The 19,885-nt window shown below is 30.2% G+C and overlaps 1 protein-coding gene across 1 annotated transcript in view; it reads right to left on the reverse strand.

The window, feature by feature from the left end:
* Nucleotides 1-214: 214 nt before the first annotated feature.
* Nucleotides 215-19,885, reverse strand: part of LOC148227150 (chaoptin) — a 73,243-nt gene continuing 53,572 nt past the window's right edge. Inside the window, exons 4-7 of the mRNA XM_088201457.1 lie at nucleotides 10,990-11,137; nucleotides 10,619-10,729; nucleotides 5,603-8,595; nucleotides 215-1,558 (exon numbers count right to left, since the gene is read on the reverse strand). Of these exons, the coding sequence (XP_088057583.1) occupies nucleotides 1,266-1,558; nucleotides 5,603-8,595; nucleotides 10,619-10,729; nucleotides 10,990-11,137 (3,545 nt within the window). The 3' untranslated portion in view covers nucleotides 215-1,265. The remainder of the gene's footprint in view (nucleotides 1,559-5,602; nucleotides 8,596-10,618; nucleotides 10,730-10,989; nucleotides 11,138-19,885) is intronic.

Below are 19,885 nucleotides of genomic sequence, written 5' to 3' on the forward strand. Positions count from 1 at the left end.
ATTCCATTAACGTTTGACATATATTGTACACATGCTAGTCTCTTGTTTCATGCCACATTTACGAAAAGAGCAAAGGGTGAAATTTGTTAAATAAATGTTTAAAAAAACTTGATTATAAAAATTGTAAAGTGTTGTCTATTATTATTATTTTTAGATTACATAATTAAAATAAATAAATATTTAGTTAAGAACGGGATGAAATAAAATTCGTTGGTTTATTTAGGTATTTTTTTTATTTTCTACTTATCTTTTATGCTTCATCACGAGTTTTTAAAAACATTTCTTTTCTAAAATATCTTTGGCTTCTTACAAATATATATGATATGCTTGAAAAGGACATCCTACAATAATCTCAATTAATTTAACACTATATCGGATTAGATTCGTTAAAAAGTGATGTACAAAAAAACTATTAAATATTCACGTTTTTAGACCGATCATCACAATCATACACTTAACCGCGTGAACCGCACGTAATATACTCACAAATTCACAACAATTGTCACTTTGTTTTTAAAATCACTAATTGTGGTGTGATTTCGATTCCAAAAATATAATTTACAATATCTACAATATTTTATTTTTATTTTCTTAATAACAAAATATGACTGATAAAACATATATGAAATAATTCAACGACATTAATAATTGTGCATACTTTATTTACAAAACATGTATTTCATACATAGAAAAAAGTTACTTTAATATATGTATTTACAATATGGCTATAATAGGGGTTTTATAAGCTCGTTGAAATAAACTTCACTCAAATCATAAATTTCACACTTAGAATTGACATTGGGGTTTTATATATTAAATATAATATAATACAAATTTCGATGATCGTGTTATTATGTATACAAAGAAAATCTTATATATCACAAATGAGCTTTCATTGAAAATGATTACTTTGGCAGCTTAGAATATAAAGAATACCTTAAGTACGGATGAAGGGCGGAAAAATTGGCCGGCGAAAATCCTGTTTAAAAATTGTATGGTCTCCTTTGTGCCGTAAAAATATTTTCATGGACATATAAAAACGAAACGAAAAGATTAAACGGAAATTTACATATAGTACATACACATATAACTGGAATTGTATTATATAAAACACGCACGCACGTTTTTTTATTAATCACAAAAAATCGCGGAAGAACTAAATCTTATATTTAAATCACTTTGTTTCGATCACAAATCATAATCAAGTGTTCACAAAATACAATATAATTATTTTACCGTGTTTGGTTCAGACTTTTTTCATATATTTAATGTATTAAAAGTGTCGTTAGAAGGTAGGGGGCAGCCATCAGAGCCAAGGCTGCCACTGTTGGTGCTGGGGCTGGAGCTGCTGCTGCCAAAGCGCTGGCATGGCAGCGAAGATCTTCGGGATAGAGACCGAGAAGATTAGACGTTCTTCCCGAACCGTGCCACATGCAACTGACCGGGGGACAGTTTACACCGACGCTGCCAGCTTCCCGCAGCCATCTCCGGACCCATCTCCCCAACCAAGCGACTGCACAATCGCAAACCAAGGGATTGTCTGACATGGATAAACCTCCTGTAAAAATAAAAAAAGTAGTAAATACACGAATAAGATGACCTTTAAAGTTCGTGTTTGTTACATAAGATATAACGTAGCTATATATCTGTTGAGTTGGGTATAACTTTATGTTAGTTTCATGAGTTGAAACTCAAATCAAAAGGTACAGACGCATATAATAAAATAGGAAAAAAAATACAAACTCATTTATTTTTTATTTTATTCACCATAATTTTTTTTTTAAATAATAAATAGATTCCAAAAATAAAACATAATCTGCAGATCTCTAATGAACAAGCATGTTTTACTTATGAAAAAAAAAGAAAGAGGTTAGAGAAAAATCTAGATTTTATTTAGCAAATGATGGTTTATAAATTAAGCCAAATATTCAATTCATCTCAGAAACGAATACATGTTTAAAAAATAGATTCCGCACGGTAAATTTTTTTTGTAAAAAAAATATTCCACTATTTTTAAACTGTAAAGTGTTCGATGGCGATTTGTTCTTTCAACAAGAATATCAAACTTTTACGACAAATACACAATACAGAGTCATTTATAATTCATCCCTGAGCAATTATGATTTTTGTTTAGGGGACTGCAGGCAATATTTTCTCTAAAGATTATATGCAACTAGAACGTGTAAATACTGCATTATTAATAAAAAAAATATGAAATATATCGTTGTAACAAAACAAGCGTGACCCCAATGCATTACAACGGGGTAAATCTGTACCATTTAAGTAATCAGATATAATGAATATTATAATAGTATTTACCACTAGACTGGGAATCATTGACAGCTATATTAAAAATCATAAATTAATATATGTAATAAAATTTATAACTGGGTAGAGCCTGTTTTTTAATAATAGCGCATTTTTTATAAATTAAAATTTGAGTACCGCTGCCGTGGCTCGAGCCCGCAACTTTAGAATTACTAGTCTGAGACGTTACGCACCCGCTATTTCATCCCTAAACTTACTTTAAAATATGCCAAATCAGAGAATATTTTTTAATAGTGCAAGGTAATGCAACACACATAAAAAAAAGTTTGTGTACTAATATAAAATAATTCACTTCTTCCTTCATATTTTACTGATATTTTTCAACGAACTGTGGCTTTTAAATTGGCGATAGATAATCTCATAGGAAATAGACAAAAGCAGACGTCGATAAATTTCTCGTCTCGAAAGGAAGTTTTATAAAAACGGTATCTATAAACTTTTATCTCAATTGGAACGAGTTATAGAATGTGATTTTATTGACTAAAGCTTATTGTTAACAATTCTTGTCTTATTTTATTTTCAACAAAACTTTTTTATTATCTGATATAATATTGTTTTATAATTCTATAATTCAATTTTTAAAAGTATATATGAGATAAATTTTATTTAGTAAACGAGAGTATAAATATAAGAGGTCAAGTGTATATGTATTGCAGAAATAAATTAATAGAAATAAATTAGTATATTTTAAGGAGAAAGTATTAGTGTTGCAAAAAGCAAAATTATTATTATTTAATAATTATTGTAACGATTTATAAAATAAAGCTTAATTTTTTGTATAGATCAGTGTTTATTATGTAATTTAAAATTAAAATATTAAATCATTTTATTAAGTTGTTACTAGATAATATACCTACATTAAATGTATAACTATTAATTATAATTAATTGTCAAATTTTAATTATTTAAAGGTGTCGGTATTTTTGATAATAAATTGGATATTTGTGTTATAATAAAATATGTAATTGTTATGAAATATGAAACTAATAATTTTAAACATCCAACCGTTACAAAAATTCAATCATATTTTCAGAACTAGTATACCTATTTTTTTTACATACTCTTAATGTTAACATTCTAATTTGTTCATTTATATTTATTTTGTTAGACATTTGCAAATCATATGCATTAATATATGGAAATATATTACTTTATTATTACATCATAAATATATTTTTAAATTTCCATAAAAAAATATTAAAAATAGTTCTTTTTTCTATATTGCAAAAATATATTATATATAAAACTTGTTTAATGAAGCAGATAATACAATAATACACAAATTGCAAAATTTATCAATTAGGGTAGTAATAAACATAAAAAGTAGGGAAAATGTGATTGAACGTTTGGAATTTTTAAATGTGAGAGAAATATTATTAAAGTATATTTTCGTATGTAATTATATTAAAAATAGAGATAATTAAAGCGTTGCTTTAATTAAGGCTTAGATAATAGTGTAAAGACATGCATGTTACTGTTTTAGAATCCTAGGATAATCCACCAAAATAAACATTTTGTTTTTGTAAGAGAATAATTAAGCACCTGATTGATATAATATATCTAAATATAAATTATATTCTCTTGTAATAAATTGAATATATATATTTGCTATTATTAAAGTATAAATATATGAATAAGCTTCTAGTTAATATATATAAATAAATTTTAATAAATTACATATGTATCATTTATAGCTATGTAACATATAAAACCGAAAATGTATGTATTTATAATCATATATATTACAATAACTCCTCTTAAACGGTGAACAGTACCAACGTGACATTTGTACATATCATTCTAGCCGCTATATCTAGGTCAACTGCCCTATTTTAATCTTTTACGTTTAAGTTTACTACGTGACGACAAGAAACTAAAAATATTGTATATAGCCAAGTATTAAAATAAATTTGTTATATTAGGATGAATAAAATTAAATATAATCAATGAATAATTAGTTTTAATATATTCCAAATAGGGATTATGTGTTTTTTTTAAGCCCCAGAAATTAAAAAAATAGCTTAAAAATCCAGACTTGTGATATTTATATAATATTTCGTACATCTTCAACGCGTTTCTGGAATATCTATCACGAAAATAATAATGATTTATTGTTAAAAGCTGGATGTTATTTAATTATACCAACATTTTTTATTTTATAAATAAAATAAATGTTTTTCTAAAATACAAAAAAAAATACAAAAAGATATAAGTGAAAATTCTTATAATGAAATTAACGCAAATAACTATTAAGATTTAATAAAGATTTATTATTTATTACATCAAGCAACACTTCTGGGTATCTAAACGATGTGTAAATCGAAGTATCCATCCCATCACAAATCTATATGGATAAAGCTTTAAATGCTCTTGATTTGAGAAATATATAAACGACGAGTAATATTGCTATTCTAAGAAATAGTCTACAGTGAAGATTTCTATGGAAGCATAGATGCAATGACGTGTCTGCAAAATAATTGTAAAGTTTTCAATGAAAAAGTTTAATAATACGTATATTATTACCAGTAGAATTTAAAAAAAAAAGTCGAAAATAAAAATAATGAAATAAAGTGATATTTTATTACTTTTTATATATGCTTCATATAACAAATACTGTTATTAAAAATATCTAAATAAAAAAAATAATATATAATTAACATCTACAAATGAAAAAATTGCCCAGATAGATTTTCAATAAAATCACAGAATCAGGAAATTGGGATTTAAAAAAGTACTGAGAATCATAATTCAATAGTAAGATATTATTTAATGTTTTAGTATTATTCTATAAAAATGACTACACTCTATGGATCTAGAATAATTTAGCTTAGGTCGTAGAAAAAATTATAAAAAATTCTGAAATAAAAATAGTTGTATTTAACGACGGTCTTAAAATAAATATAGAAAGTTGTAATAAATGTATAAGATACATATAAATTACTTCGTATAAATAATTAATAATTAGCATTTTTTGTGTCATTGTTATTGTAAATAATAGTTCTTAATACAAATTGTATTATAAATAATAATATAGTTTTTCTACTACAGCGTATTCAGCCATTTATATATTTACAAAAAAATTTGTATATACACCAACTTAACTCTAATGACTTTATAAATTGATCTATTACTTCGATAACAACTGAAATTTAAATGCAAAACTTCGTCTAGTAAATACCACAATTTCAATATTGAATGTTTCGATTGTTGTATAAAATCCACACGAACTTTTAGGTCATCTAGCTACTCGTAAATAATAAAGTTTCCAACTCACCAGCGACCAACTTTGTAGCCAGCCTCTCCCAGGACGTCGTGTTTGGATATAGCGTAGCCGGACTCAGCGCCATGAAGCGATTTCTGCTAAAATCCAATGATAGCTGAGGCACTTGACCTAAATTTCCCAGAAGTCCCGGCGGTAGCTCTCTCACGTTGGTATCTCGCACTTGCACGCCGAATTCGTAGAGCACTTCAGCGCCTTCGAAAGCCTCCGCGGATATCTTCTTCAAACCCCCTCCAGATATTTCCAAATGCTTCAACTTAGGCACAAACACACCGCTCAACTGATCACTTAACACCTCGTCATTAACGTGTACGTGCAGCTTTCTCAACCCTGGCACTTCAGACACAATATCGCCCAACTGATAGTCTTTCACGTGCTTCATAGTCTCAGTCCGCAGAAACGCTAAGCTTTTCAACGGCGCTAACGTGTCTTGATCAAAGTTGCTCAACTTATGTAGATTGTTCAAATCCAAATGAAACAAACTCTCTAAGCCGTAAAAGCTCTGCTTGGTTAAGTACTGTATCGGATTTTTGGACAGATCGAGCACTTTTAAGTTTTTAGTGTGTTGCCACACATGAGAAGGGACCGATGTGAACGAATTTCCTTTCATGTACAAATACCGCAAATTTCCCAGATCCTTAACGGCGTTTTCCTTCACATTGTCGATTTGATTAAACGTTAAATTCAATGTGGTGAGATTCCTCAACGGTACGTTGGGGAACGTTTTTAAACCGATGTTCGAAAGACTCAGCGTTCGAGTAATTGGCAAATAATGAAGTAACTCTTTGAAATTCGCCCGGACTGGATTCGAGCTGAGATCTAATTCTTGCAAATTGGCTATGCTGTTAAACAAATTATCCGATAGAATAGATAATCTGTTGCTACTTAAGTCCAAACTTAGAAGGAACGGAATCTCTTGAAACATCGTGCTATCGATGCTCTCGATGCTATTGTGACTCATGTCTAAGTATCTTAGTGTAAATCCTATTTGAGAGAACGCCATAACTGGCAGTATAACGAACTCGTTTATGCTCATATCGAGATGCTCCAGCATCGTGTTTTTAAACACGTCTCTCGGTAGCGATCGTATGTGATTTCTTCTTAAGTTTAAGAATCTTAAATTATGCAAATTCGAAAATTGCTCTACGGATAACTGCTCTATACGATTGTGCGACAAATCGAGAATCTGCAATTGGTTTAGGCCTAAGAACGCTCTTCTCCTCACCGAGCTTATGTAGTTATTATCTAAATTTAATATTTCTAATACGTCCAAATTTACAAAAGAATTCGTATCTAAGTGTCCGATTTCGTTATAAGACAGCACTAATTTTTTAAGTCTTTTGGCTATTCTCGACAAGAACACTGTTGGAGTGTCGGCCAAGCGGTTGTGCGAAGTATCAAAAGTCTCAACGTACACGTCTCCTCCGCTTCCGTCTAGCCAAATTATTTGATTCCTACTTATATTTAACAACAATGGCATTTCTATGTCAGACACGTTTTGAAACGCCTTCGCCGAAAAGTCCTTCAGTTGATTGTTCTGCAGATCGATCTTAAGCAAGTTGGGTAAGTCCGCAAAGGCGCCTTCCCCCACGTCAGTCAAAAGATTTTCGTTTAACGCTAAATGTAGCAGCTTTTGTATGTTTTTAAACGCTCCGCTGGATATATTTTTTATTCTGTTATCTGACAAGTCTAAGACTTGCAACTCGGCCAGATTCGCAAAAGTATCGCCCTCTATAACTTCTAAGAGGTTATACGAGAATTTTATCTCTTTTACGTCAGCTAGCGCCGTCGTGTCGAAGAAATCCGGCGGTATAGCAGTTATCCTATTGAATTCTAAACTTAAATATTGTATCTTTTGCAAACTTCTCAATGACGAAGACGTTAAAGATTGTATGTTGTTATTATCTAGTGCGATCCACTCGAGACCGTTCAAATGTCTCAAAACATCTTCGGGAAAATCGTCCCTATACATCGAAAATGACATCTCGAGAATTTTCAAGTTTTGAGACATGTTTTGAAACACTTCTGGGTGCACATAGTGGATGTCGTTGAAACTCAAACTCAGTTCTTTGAGATTAGGCAGCGAAGAAAACACTCCGGAATCCAGTCGCGTTATTTTGTTGCTCCTCAAATACAAAGTCCTTACAGATTCTCCCCACCCGTCAAAATCACCTTCTTCGATGTAAGCTATGAGATTGTATCCTATGTCTAAATGCGTCAGACTACAGTTTTTGAGGGCCTCCTTTGGAACGGCAGTCAGCATGTTTCCGTTGAGCGACAATATTTTTATATGTTGCGGAACGAAATCAATAACAGCTATCTTATTGGACGGTAAGAATAAATGCTTTAGTCTTTTCAGAGACAAAATGGCTCTCGGAATGGTAAACAGCTGATTGTGCTCCAAATCCAACTGCTCCAACGTGTGCTCTAATCCTTCGAACGCCTCGTCTTGTATAACTTCTATTTTGTTATAAGACAACACTAATTTGAAGACGTTCATCCCTTTGAAAGCGTATGCGGGTATATCCCTCAAATAATTGAGCTCTAAACTCAAATGCCGTACAACTAAGGTATCATTAAACATATTACTATGCCAGACCTCGAGACCGTTATCTCCCAGCTCCAACTTTTCCAAGTTCTTGTGGTGCTTGAACGTAATGTGCGGTATTCGTTGTATGAGATTACCTCTGAGGTTGAGCGTTTGTAGATGATGGAGGGATACGACCAACTCGAACGGAAACACATCCAAAAGGTTGTTGGCCAAATTGAGCGATTGCAAACTTTGCGGCAACGTCTTTTTGGCTATTGTGTGTATCTTGTTGTTGTCCAAATCGAGTTTCACTAAGTGTTTCAGCTGTGCCAGCGAGCCTGTTGAGCCGATGCCGGGACCCGGTGTTAATTCTACTATGCTGTTCCCACTTAATACCATACTGGTTAAAGAGTCTTTCATGCTGCCCCAGTCACCGATGAGAGAAACGATGTTGTTGCTAAACAAATAAAAAAAATATATTAAATTGTAATATTTAATAATAATAATATATTGCATCAAACAGTTGTATTAAAAAATAATGAGATACATTTTCTGGATATTGATTGTAAATAATTTTAATATTTATTTATCGCCCTAACTCTTAATAAACATGTATGAGTGGGTCTTATGAAAATCAGTGACAATATTTTTTTATGTAAAAGTTGGCAGGACCAATCGTAATCGTTACGTCATAAGTAGAGTCTTCAATTCGAGTAATCGAGTACTCGATACTCGAGTATTTTTGTCTATTTTTCAAGTACTTGATAATCGAGTATTTTTAAAATTACTCGATTAATACTCAAAATTAAAAAATTTTGAAATATTTCAGAAACAAAAATAACTTAACTAACCGGTAAAGGTTAACGTCTTGCTTTTATTTGGCGTTTATGCCCGAAGTTCCGAGTTAGAGCGGTTACTATCAGGTATAATTTTTTCATAGTTCCATAGTTGCATAGTTCCGGTCGTCGGCTATGTTAGTGGGTACGACGGAGAAATTTCTTTTGTGTTTTCTGTTCGACAGTCCCGACTTATCTAATTTATGGCAATGAACAATATGAAATATCAACAAAAAAAAATTTTAGGTTTTATGACTATGCAGTTGTAGCGTAAAGTGTTGTGAATTGTTTATACTGATCCCTCAGCTTAAAATATAAATCAAAACAATTGTGTGTTTTTAAGGCATTTAAAGTAAAGTCAGTTCTTTGCGAACCGTTTAGCTCTAGAGTGAAAGGGATTCACCCAAATACATCTTCGAAGGATATAGATTTAAATTCTTCGCATTAATTAGAAGAAGTAGAATATTGTATATTGTTAAGAAAAAAAATCTATTCAAGAAGAATTACAAAATGTTATTTTGTCAATAGTCGAAGGAAATACGAGAAAAGCAGAGAAGGGAATGAAAGAAGAGAACATAAAAAGAGAGTTCAAAAAATTTTATATCTATAAAAAGCGAACAGATATAAATTAGAAGCCTTATCCAACGCGTAAATGACAATAAGACCAACATCAACAGCAACGGAAAGGGTTTTTTCCATAACGGGAATAATAAAACCAAAGGTTAGCAGTAATATTAAATTCGAGACACTTTTTGCATTATTGTTTTTAAAAAGTATGTTCGTGAAGTTAAAATAATTGTAAAAATTAACATACTAAGTATATTATTTATTTATTTATATGTGCACGAATTTGAATAATAGCTATTTTGGTACGTTTGGTAAATACTCGAAAGTACTCGAGTACTCGAGTATTTTAAAATTTAAATATTCGATACTCGAGTAGTTGATGGTTCGAGTAATTGGAGACTCTAGTCATAAGTAAATTCAAAACACTAGATAAAATGTATCTGCGTCTCCTGATTTTTTTAAGAAACAATGTTTTTTATTGTCAACGTAAATAAATAATATTGCGTATCTAAACAAACGTCCATCAAATCGTTTTAATACTTTAACAAATGCACAAAGAAATGTATGGTAAATGCTTAGGAATCAAAGCCCATTATGCAGGTAAATTGTCCAATAAGATCTTTATTAGACAAAAACAAAGAGTTTGGAAGGGCGAGGACTGGAAGTGACGTTCCTCTCCCCTTATGTATGTATGTTAACTAGAATATGAACCTACTACAATCAATCATGTACGATTTACTTTAGTCTGAAATTTCATCTAGAGTTTATTTTATTAATTAAGCTTAAGATTAAAAATTAAATTAAATGTAATAAAAAAATTACATTTATTTATCAATAAATTATTTAGTTGCATCTCAAAAATATTTTTTAGACTTCATTAATTTATAATAAAAACACAATTACTTCAACATGCTTATGCAGTAGAATAAAAATTTATAAAAATGTAAATTTATGAGAAAATAATTGCTTTAATCAAATATAATTATAAATATCATACATAAGCTAATGGCTAATTTTCAATTGATATGTTAATATATCAGTCATTATTTTCCAATATTACCCATTAAAAATACTCACTTTTGAAGATTAAGCCAATTTAATATCTTGAGAGCTTTCAACGGATAGAAAGGTATTTCTGAAAAGTCGTTATAGCCTAGATCCAGCGACGACAAAGTGTTCGACATCGAGCTGCAACAACACAAATAAAATAATACATATTAAACAGCCACAACAATAAAAAATGGGAAAATACCGGAATTTTATTGCCCACCGCCTTTCCGCATGATTTATGTGAAATCCGCCGGTTTTCCGACAATATCCATAGATCTTTGCGTTCCGGCGTGTTCAACAATTCCGGTTTCCTTTATAACGAGCGTGAAATGCATAAAGCGAAGAAGCGTAAAAATTCGCGTTTTCGCCGCCGAGAGAGAACACAAGTGTTAAATTACCTGAAAGCTTTGTCTGGTAGTCGGTATAAGCGGTTTTCTGGTAACGTGAGGGATTGTAGTCTTAATGCGTCTAATGCTCCTCCGTCTAGTCCGAGAAGACCAGCGCCAGTGATCTCCAGATGAACAAGACCTGAAGTGGCACTCATTTCTGTCAAAATAAAAATAGCAATTATTATTTAAGAAATACTTTAAAGTAACTAAAAACTATTTTTAGAAGTTTATTTTTAAAATAATATTTTTCTGGAATTTTTTATATTAGTATTTAAATATTGTTTCTGAACCACTCTGTTTAAATCATATACTCTTAGAAACAGCATAGAAGCAAATATTCTCTCTTGTCTATCTATTATTTTGATATCAATTAATTACCTTAAATAAATAAACACATATCATAAACACAATCATTATAATCAAATAATTTAATCATTTATTTTGGCAAAATGTAAATATAACTTTTTTTATATATTCCGTAACAGTTCAATGTCAAGGTTACGATCGTGAAATATTTGAGTGATGGGATAATTTAAGGCCTCGACCGATTTATTATGGAAGATTTATTACCTCAGAATTTGCTTCAATCAATCCGAGTAAATCTGTTTTGATAGACGTATAGCCCGCAATGTTACATTTTGTAGAAATATAATAATAATATCGTATACATGAAAATATATATAAACATCAGTATTGTATGCAATAAAATAAAATTATGTACTGAATACATTTTTGATCGTTAAATTTTATTTTTAATGAAGTTATTATTTATGAACAGCGCTTCGATGATAATTTAGTTTATTCCGTGCAAACGAAGAAAGTTTCACTGAAATATATTTGTATTTTTATTGTAAAGCCAGAAAAGAATAGAGTAATGGACTTCAAATGGCAAAATTTTAAAGCAGAGTGGGGTGTAAATTATAATATTTTTAGGTCAATATTCACAATAAATTTTAAGGATAGGTAATGACGAACTTCGAACCCCAATTTGATATAATGTTATTAAAAAAATCATAATTAACGCTTCGTGGGAAGTCATCTAAGCAACTATTTTAACTTATGAAAAAGAAATAACAACTCATTTTTACAAAATGCTTAATAACAATAAGAGAAAACCTAATACCACGATTTATTTTAAAAACTTCATTTTTGTACGAAAATGATGCAGTAGACAACGCATCACTAAACCGTCTATAAAGTAGCGTAAAAACCATTATTGTAATTTACATCTTGCAATAAATAACTTTGAAATCGTTCTATCTTGCAATTTCACTTTTAAAAGCGTGAAATCCTAAAGCGATGCAATTGGATCACGAACATTTTCATATGTGATTCGAAAGAGGCATTTCAAATAAAAAGCGTAAAAGTCTGTCACATCTACTTACGACCAAGCCATTCAAATGATTTGAGATTTTTAGTCGATTTGAGACCACAGACAACCAGACCGAGACCGAGAACAAAGAACAACAAATTCGAGCGAACTCAGCGAATCATACAGAGAACATCACTTCTCCACCAGCACTCAGTCAACAAAATATGTACAACTCCACACTATATATCTGTGATAAATTAAACGCAATAACAATAAACTGCTTCCAGCTTTTTCTAGCGTCTATATTAGCTACAAATTTACATCCTTCGGCCTAAAAACCCGAAAACTTATTACTATAGACACGAATTTTGAGAAGTTTCTGATAGATAGCAATATTAATATTTGATTTAAGTGAATGTCAAAATCATGAAATATGCAAATAAAAACATGAAAGCCAGATTACGGTTTTTTATTTGGTTTTAATGCTGTTTTCTGGCCCACCAAACTGACTGATTTAGATTATTGTTACAAACTTTTTATCTTTATTTTCCGAATAGCTCTTGTATAATCATACTTGAAATTATGTAGTGTTTGCTTTAAGATTATATTATCTTGCACTACTAAGCATAAAATGCAATTATAATAATTAAGACAAACTAGCAATAAAAATATTTTATGAGTGCTTCAGCACAACTATCACGGGAACAGTTTACTATCCATTTTAACACGTTAATCATACTAAATATGTAACGGTTTATAGCTCCAAAGCCTCCACCTTCGCTCTGACTATAAACCACGATTCAACCTTAATACCCTTTGAGAGTTCATTGACATTATCTACTATTATAATATTATTAGGAAAATCCCAATTGTCTCTAGCGCCGGCCATTAATACCGATTCCGCATTCTCTTCTTAATCACCGCATCTTCTCAGATTAACCACGGCGAAATTATTTCTTCGCGTTCACGGATCAATTTTCCAATGTCTATGATTAATGTTTTAAATTTTGGTTATACACAATTTATTGTTGGATATTTAAGGAACGGCTGTCGGTGTTTAATTGCAGCTTACCACTAGCTAACCGCACATTTCAAATTAAGTCGTCGCTGTAATTAAGCGAGGCCGAAAAGGTCAACTTTGCGGCGCGTACAAACGTGTGTGGTCTGCTTATAAATTAATGGTAGATTAGTATGTTTGTTCGTTTATATTAATGTGCGTATTTATTAATTTGAGCGATGGTGGTTTGTGGCCGAGTATTTAAAATTTCATAGCTCGTATAACGAAAACATAAATGAAATGCAATAATTTAGAGCTTATCAAAATTATTCTAAAATAGAGATATTATAATGAATGAAAACAGTAAAAATGTAAATTACCACTTAATTAAACTGTTCAAAATTTGTAATATTTAACAAAATCCAAAAATTGAATTATTTATATTGCGATCAAATATAGAAACAATTTGTACTTGTTTTCAAGAAATATTGTCAGTTATTTGTAATAAATTATTTATTCGCATTTCGCTCTACGCTCAACAATAAAACTTATTTTATTATTTAAATACAATTAACTATCTGAGAATTGAAATTTTATGTCAAGTCGCAGGATCGTTAAATCATATTTCCTGTATAATATCAAAACTATCGCTAAATGAGATTATATCACGAAACTTTGCTTTAGAAATAGTTTATTGCTTTCTATGAAATTGTGCCTTAAAAATATTAACAACTTATTGCTGAGGTTTTAATACAATAACAATTCATAAATAACTTGTTGTTATAAAAAATATATATAAAGAACAAAGTAGCAAAATTTTTGGTCATGAGCTCTTTAAACTTTATCAAAGTTCATGCATAATGGAAAATAATATTTGATAAGTAAAAAGCTCTGATTTTTTTTAAAAAATACTATATTCTCGAGGCGACCGGTGATAAAACATTAAGCATATTTTTACTGCTAGATGCACACGGATAATTTCACTCCCTTTGAAAGAAGTTCAAAGAGCATTACTACAGCCATGGATAATTTAAAAAATAAAGTCTTAATGATACTTATCTTAAAAAAATTAAAGAAGACAATTAAACGTAATTTTTATTGAAATTCTGCATATTTATATTTGGGTTAGAGCTCGGCAATATTGTGCAGCTGGGTAAATATAGACCTTGCTCTTCAAAAAAGTCGGAATAGTGTGGACCATAAGGTCTAGACTAGTAACCCAAATGCCGCGGAATCCAGCCACGGCAGTAGACTCAAATTTTTATTTATAAAACTGCGCTACAAAGTAATATATAATAAATATAAATTATAATACACATAATACCTCATAATTAATTATAATGCTGTGACCGATTCTTTTACGTATTAATTGTGTCTGATTGACTTATCCAGTTAGTACAGATTTACACCGTTGTAACACATTGGGTTTACGCTGTTTGCACAAAAGATATTCTCACAAACCGATGCAATCTTTCTGACCAATTAATGCCTCTATTTCAAAACATAATATGATTAGGAAAAAACTATTATATAGCATTCATCATATATGACATATCTTTCTGAGACTATGCTTCTTCATAAACAAGATAAAACCTTGTTAATTATCGTACTAAAAACGACTCAATCATGTGGACTATGCTCAAAACTGTTCTTGACAGTTTTGTCATAATTTTGGCGTATGTAGACCTATTCTCAGTCCAGAAGCAATTTCTTAGCATGTGTTTTAATGGCATGACAATAGCACTCTACAGTTTATTGACAAATATCAACGGATTATTAACGCCACATACCATTTAAGAAATGTTTAGAATATTTTTAATTGTATATCAATGTTCTTATCAAAACAATCATGCCCTGTACTCATTCTAGTACTTTGCTTCGCTTTGATTCCATGGTGCTACATACTAGCGCATCATATAAAACTATTTGCGCTCCGTGTAATGAAATTAATCTTTATTGCAAACTTTGCTCGATGTTAATTATAAGAGGATTTTACTATGGCATTATAATGTATTTGGCGATGCTTAAAGGTAGCCGGTTGTCAGTGAACCACCTCCACGTCGACTCTGAGTCCTTTTGCGGTGACAGCGACGGTGAAACACTTTAAGTTCGTCAGCATATAATTAATATTCTGAGTTCTCAGTGGCCACATGTATATCATAGATTGACACCGCAGATTATTTTAGAATACGATTTCGCTACCGAGCTTAAACTTAAGACCTTTCATAATATAAAATATATCCACTGAGCTGTAGCGTAATACTGTTAATTTAAATTCTGTCTTAAACAGTCTTACCTTACATGTTGAGCTCTATCCTCTAGTCAGTCAATATTTTTGGCACACAGAACCACCTAATCAAACTGCTACGTCTCAGCTCATAATTCTGAGCAAACGTCATACGCCTCTAATATTCCCGCACACGTCTTTCGCATCCGTATAATCGCACATAAATTAACATGTCACAAAATCCACTCCGGATTCGCGTGTCTATCTATCTGCAAAGGATTCGCCCATGCTACACATATAGTACGCGTTCATAGAGGAATACATGAATAAATTTACTACGTTCGGATATCCGTCTTGCCGGTGCTGACGAATAAAATAAAATAAAACGCAGCAAGAACACGCGTCTAATCCATTAAACCGCAACGAGGTGATAAAAAGAGATTTGTTATTTTTACGGTTATTGCTGTGTAATATATTATTATATGGACGAGGGGCGTTTGAATAGTGTGAGACTTAAATAGACGATAATTACTTTGTAGCAATGCATCCTACGATAAATTTCAAACCATTTATACTATGAATAAATTAAAAAATATAATTCATAAATAGTTAAAATATGATAGCATACTAGAAAATATCGTGGAATTGTAGTGATGTGCCATATATAAAATTGAAACTTAGTTCAAGTGCCTTACTTTGAGGCATATTAAGTCAAAATCTCTTTTGAAAAATATATTAAAAACAAAACTACGTCACAGGCTATATAAATAGAAAGGATAGTAAAAACCTCGCCACTAAGTAAATCACCTAGCATTAATACTACAAAAAATATGAACGCAAAAAAATATTAATTGCATATTTTTGCAACATAAATAGTCCACAAAATACGTGACTATTACATTAGAATAATATGTAAAATTATGCATCAATAGAAAAGAAGTTATTTATACTTTTTAAATATTTTTCTGTGACTAGTTTATGTGATTTTAATATCCTTAATAAATATTTTGTAGCAATTCATACATAAAAGTAGTCAAGATACACGGTACATGCGCGTCTGAAGTCTTGTGAGCGGTGCCCGTGGACCTAGCATTCATCTATATAGCTATATGCCTTACGCACACAAGGGTATATATACCGCGGCACAAAACCAAACTAGACACACTCAACCTACACTACTATTTCACATACATCTCCAGAACACGCGATCAAGAATAAGTACCAACAACTTCAAGAACGACCTACAGACGCAACCATAGATCTACTGTCTACGCGACTAAATAAAGAGGGCAGAAACGTAAAATGGAAAACCAGCGTTAAATATCTGTGTTTACACCTGGACTCATAGCTTAAATTTATTAAACATATTTTAGAACTTTGCTTTAAAAAGCTTGCTGTCATTGCGGCCCTTAGACCGAGATTGAATAAAAAAAAAGCGCGATAACCATAAAAAATATAATTTTAATTTATAAAATATCAAGAAGACCCATTTTAACATATACTACATTAAAGTTAATTCTAAGAATGAATATTTTGCTTTTCAATTAAATGTGTTAGCTTAGCATATTCAATATATTCAACACACGTTTGTATTTTAAAAGCATGTTCATTGTCTATATATTAATAAAAAGTTTTACCTAATTTAAATTCCATATCTAATTTATATTTTAACTGCCATATTTATTTGACACATAACTAATGTAAAAGTGCATAAAAAAATCTTTAAGAATTTAATAATATATATAAAAAAAATAGTTATTAATATTAACCTTTTACGATCTTTTTGTGAGTTTTTGAATACCGCTCAAATAAAAACTTTATGGTTGAAAATAAAAGAAATATTGACTCTAGTCTTATTATCGCCGTATTTTTTCCCCCTATAAATACTTTTGTAGGGAAATAAAGTAACGTAAAAGTTAGGAGGAGCCTGGGCTTTTTAATTGATTAAATTTTTTATAACGGCTGGTAATAAATTTTCAGTTAAGAATTAGAAAAAACATTTTTAACTACTATATACATCAATAATATTTATCCCATACGCATAAAAAATAGTTGTGTTAAAAATTTTAATAAACTTTAAAAGTTGCCAATTTTCTACATGTTACTCCTTTCTTTTAGGTCTTCATATTTTAAACCGGTTGATATTTAAGAATAACTCAAAATAAATACATAATTAGAATTAACACGTATTGTTATTATATTATTTCAAGAAAAAGAAACATAAATCTTTAGCTCTATATTTTTGCAGTGAAATTAACATAACAAATATTAAATAAAACTATTTTTTATTTAAATATAAATAAATATTAATAATAAAAAGTACTGTAATATTTTACATGTAAATATTTCTATTGTATGTAAAAATGTTTAAAACAAAAATATGTAAATATGATTAAAAATTTTATTTTATATTTTTTAAATAAATTTCAATGTATTGTAAAATTTTTATAAGATTAAAAAATCATAAATCAAAAATTAAAAACCCCAAGACTCAAAAATATTCATTCATAATATTGTATAGCTTAAAATAATAAAAGCGTTTCTGTAATATTATTGTGAATTATTTAAAAAGTAGGTATTTAGAAAATAGTACTAAAAAATCAGACAAAAAATTGATATATGTATCTGTGTATATAAAAAGCTTCTTCAGCTTACTGATCAAGCAATAATAGAACTGACAGCTTATTTAAATGATTAAACATGCACTTTCAAGAAAAAATTAAATAAGCAATATTGTAAAAAGATAAGTAACTGACGATGTAGCGATAAAAAATTGTATCTAAAATGTGTACTTTTAATATTGTAAATATCAAAATATAATATGCATAAGTATTATTTGTGTTGATATAAGATATTAATATTTCATTAAACACAAAATAAACTTTTTCCTACGAAATCAATACGATGTATTAAATTTTTTTATTATTGACAGATACGATCATAAAAAAAACAGTTAAAGTTTAGTTTAGCTTTGTATTTTTATAATTAAAAAAATATTTCAAGAAATTGTCTCTAGAATTAATTACAGGAAATGTATATTGAACGTGAATTTGAATCATAAGTCTCACTTTATTAATATGTTCATATTATGTTTAATTTCTATAAGACAATGGACTGAACCAGAGCCGTGAGCTCAATGGCTGTAGCTGAAACAATTTTTTTATTAAATACACCGTTATTAAAATAATAGCCTTAATCGCATGGTGACATTTAATATTCGTAAGCTTTTAATTAGTAACATAGATCTAGATTTCCTGATGTTTAGTCACAAATTATTAAATTTGTGAGGTCAAATTAAAACCTACAGCAGCAAAAAACTTACATTAAAATAAATATATAACCTAAAGCTGTTTTTTTATTAATTATAAATTAATAAACGTTAGATTTTATTAACTCTTTATAAGTTCATTGTATCTAATAAAACATTTTTCAATCATAATCGTTTAATTATTTAAAATACTTTTTTTTATAAAATAAGTAGAATGAAGCCAAAGCAGTTAATGCAAAATTAATTGAGCTACAAACTCCTCAAACAGCCCTCCTTTTCTATATACGTTTTTCAAGGCTTGGCTAGCGTGGTTTAAGGCCGTTTGGCTGAGCCTGGAAAAAGCTCAGGGACAATTAACGAGGTAGGCAAGCAGGCATTATACGAGTATAGGTGGCGATGGGGGCCGACGCCTTGCGACTCTGCCCTCCTTTATGCACTTTATATGAAGCGCCTTAATTGCACCTGGCACGGGGCGCCTCTGTGCGTGATGCTGTCTCGAGATGCGCTCAAAACGAGCCGCACACTGCAGCTTTAATGGAGTGACGCTATTCGATGAAAGCTCTCGCGGGAGGAAAGCTCTCGCCTAGCAGTGTAATTAACGCTTTCGATTACGATATTAAGCAAAACCCCATATAGGTGACATAATATCGTCGTATTACATAATTTAAGCCCTATTATTTTTTAACTAATCATTTTCTATTTTGCTAATTAACACTGGTAATCTTTGCATTTTTTAAATATGTATGTAGACAAAACAACCTGTAGATACACACAAACGACCAGTATAGACACGAAATGTGTTTATGGCTTAAAAAAGATAACCACTCTGGCAATCGGTAACAAAAGTGTAGAAAACAATAGTACTTTGCGCAGGGTAGAACGCTTTGTCTATTGATTTGTCTACGTAATATGTTCAATTATTAACGCAATTGTTTAATCACGATATCTATCTTTCATTGTAGTTAAAAATACACCCTAACTTTCGATACATGTTTTAATGTGTTTGAAATGATTGTTAAATTACGTCTAAATTATAATAAATTGTGCAAGTTGTTTAACTAATCACATTTTTGTCTATATTTAATGCAAAAAGAAACATTT

The sequence above is a fragment of the Plectrocnemia conspersa genome, unplaced genomic scaffold, assembly GCF_051122295.1.
Source record: "Plectrocnemia conspersa isolate PC_06_02 unplaced genomic scaffold, ASM5112229v1 ptg000013l, whole genome shotgun sequence".
Lineage (NCBI taxonomy): Eukaryota > Metazoa > Arthropoda > Insecta > Trichoptera > Polycentropodidae > Plectrocnemia > Plectrocnemia conspersa.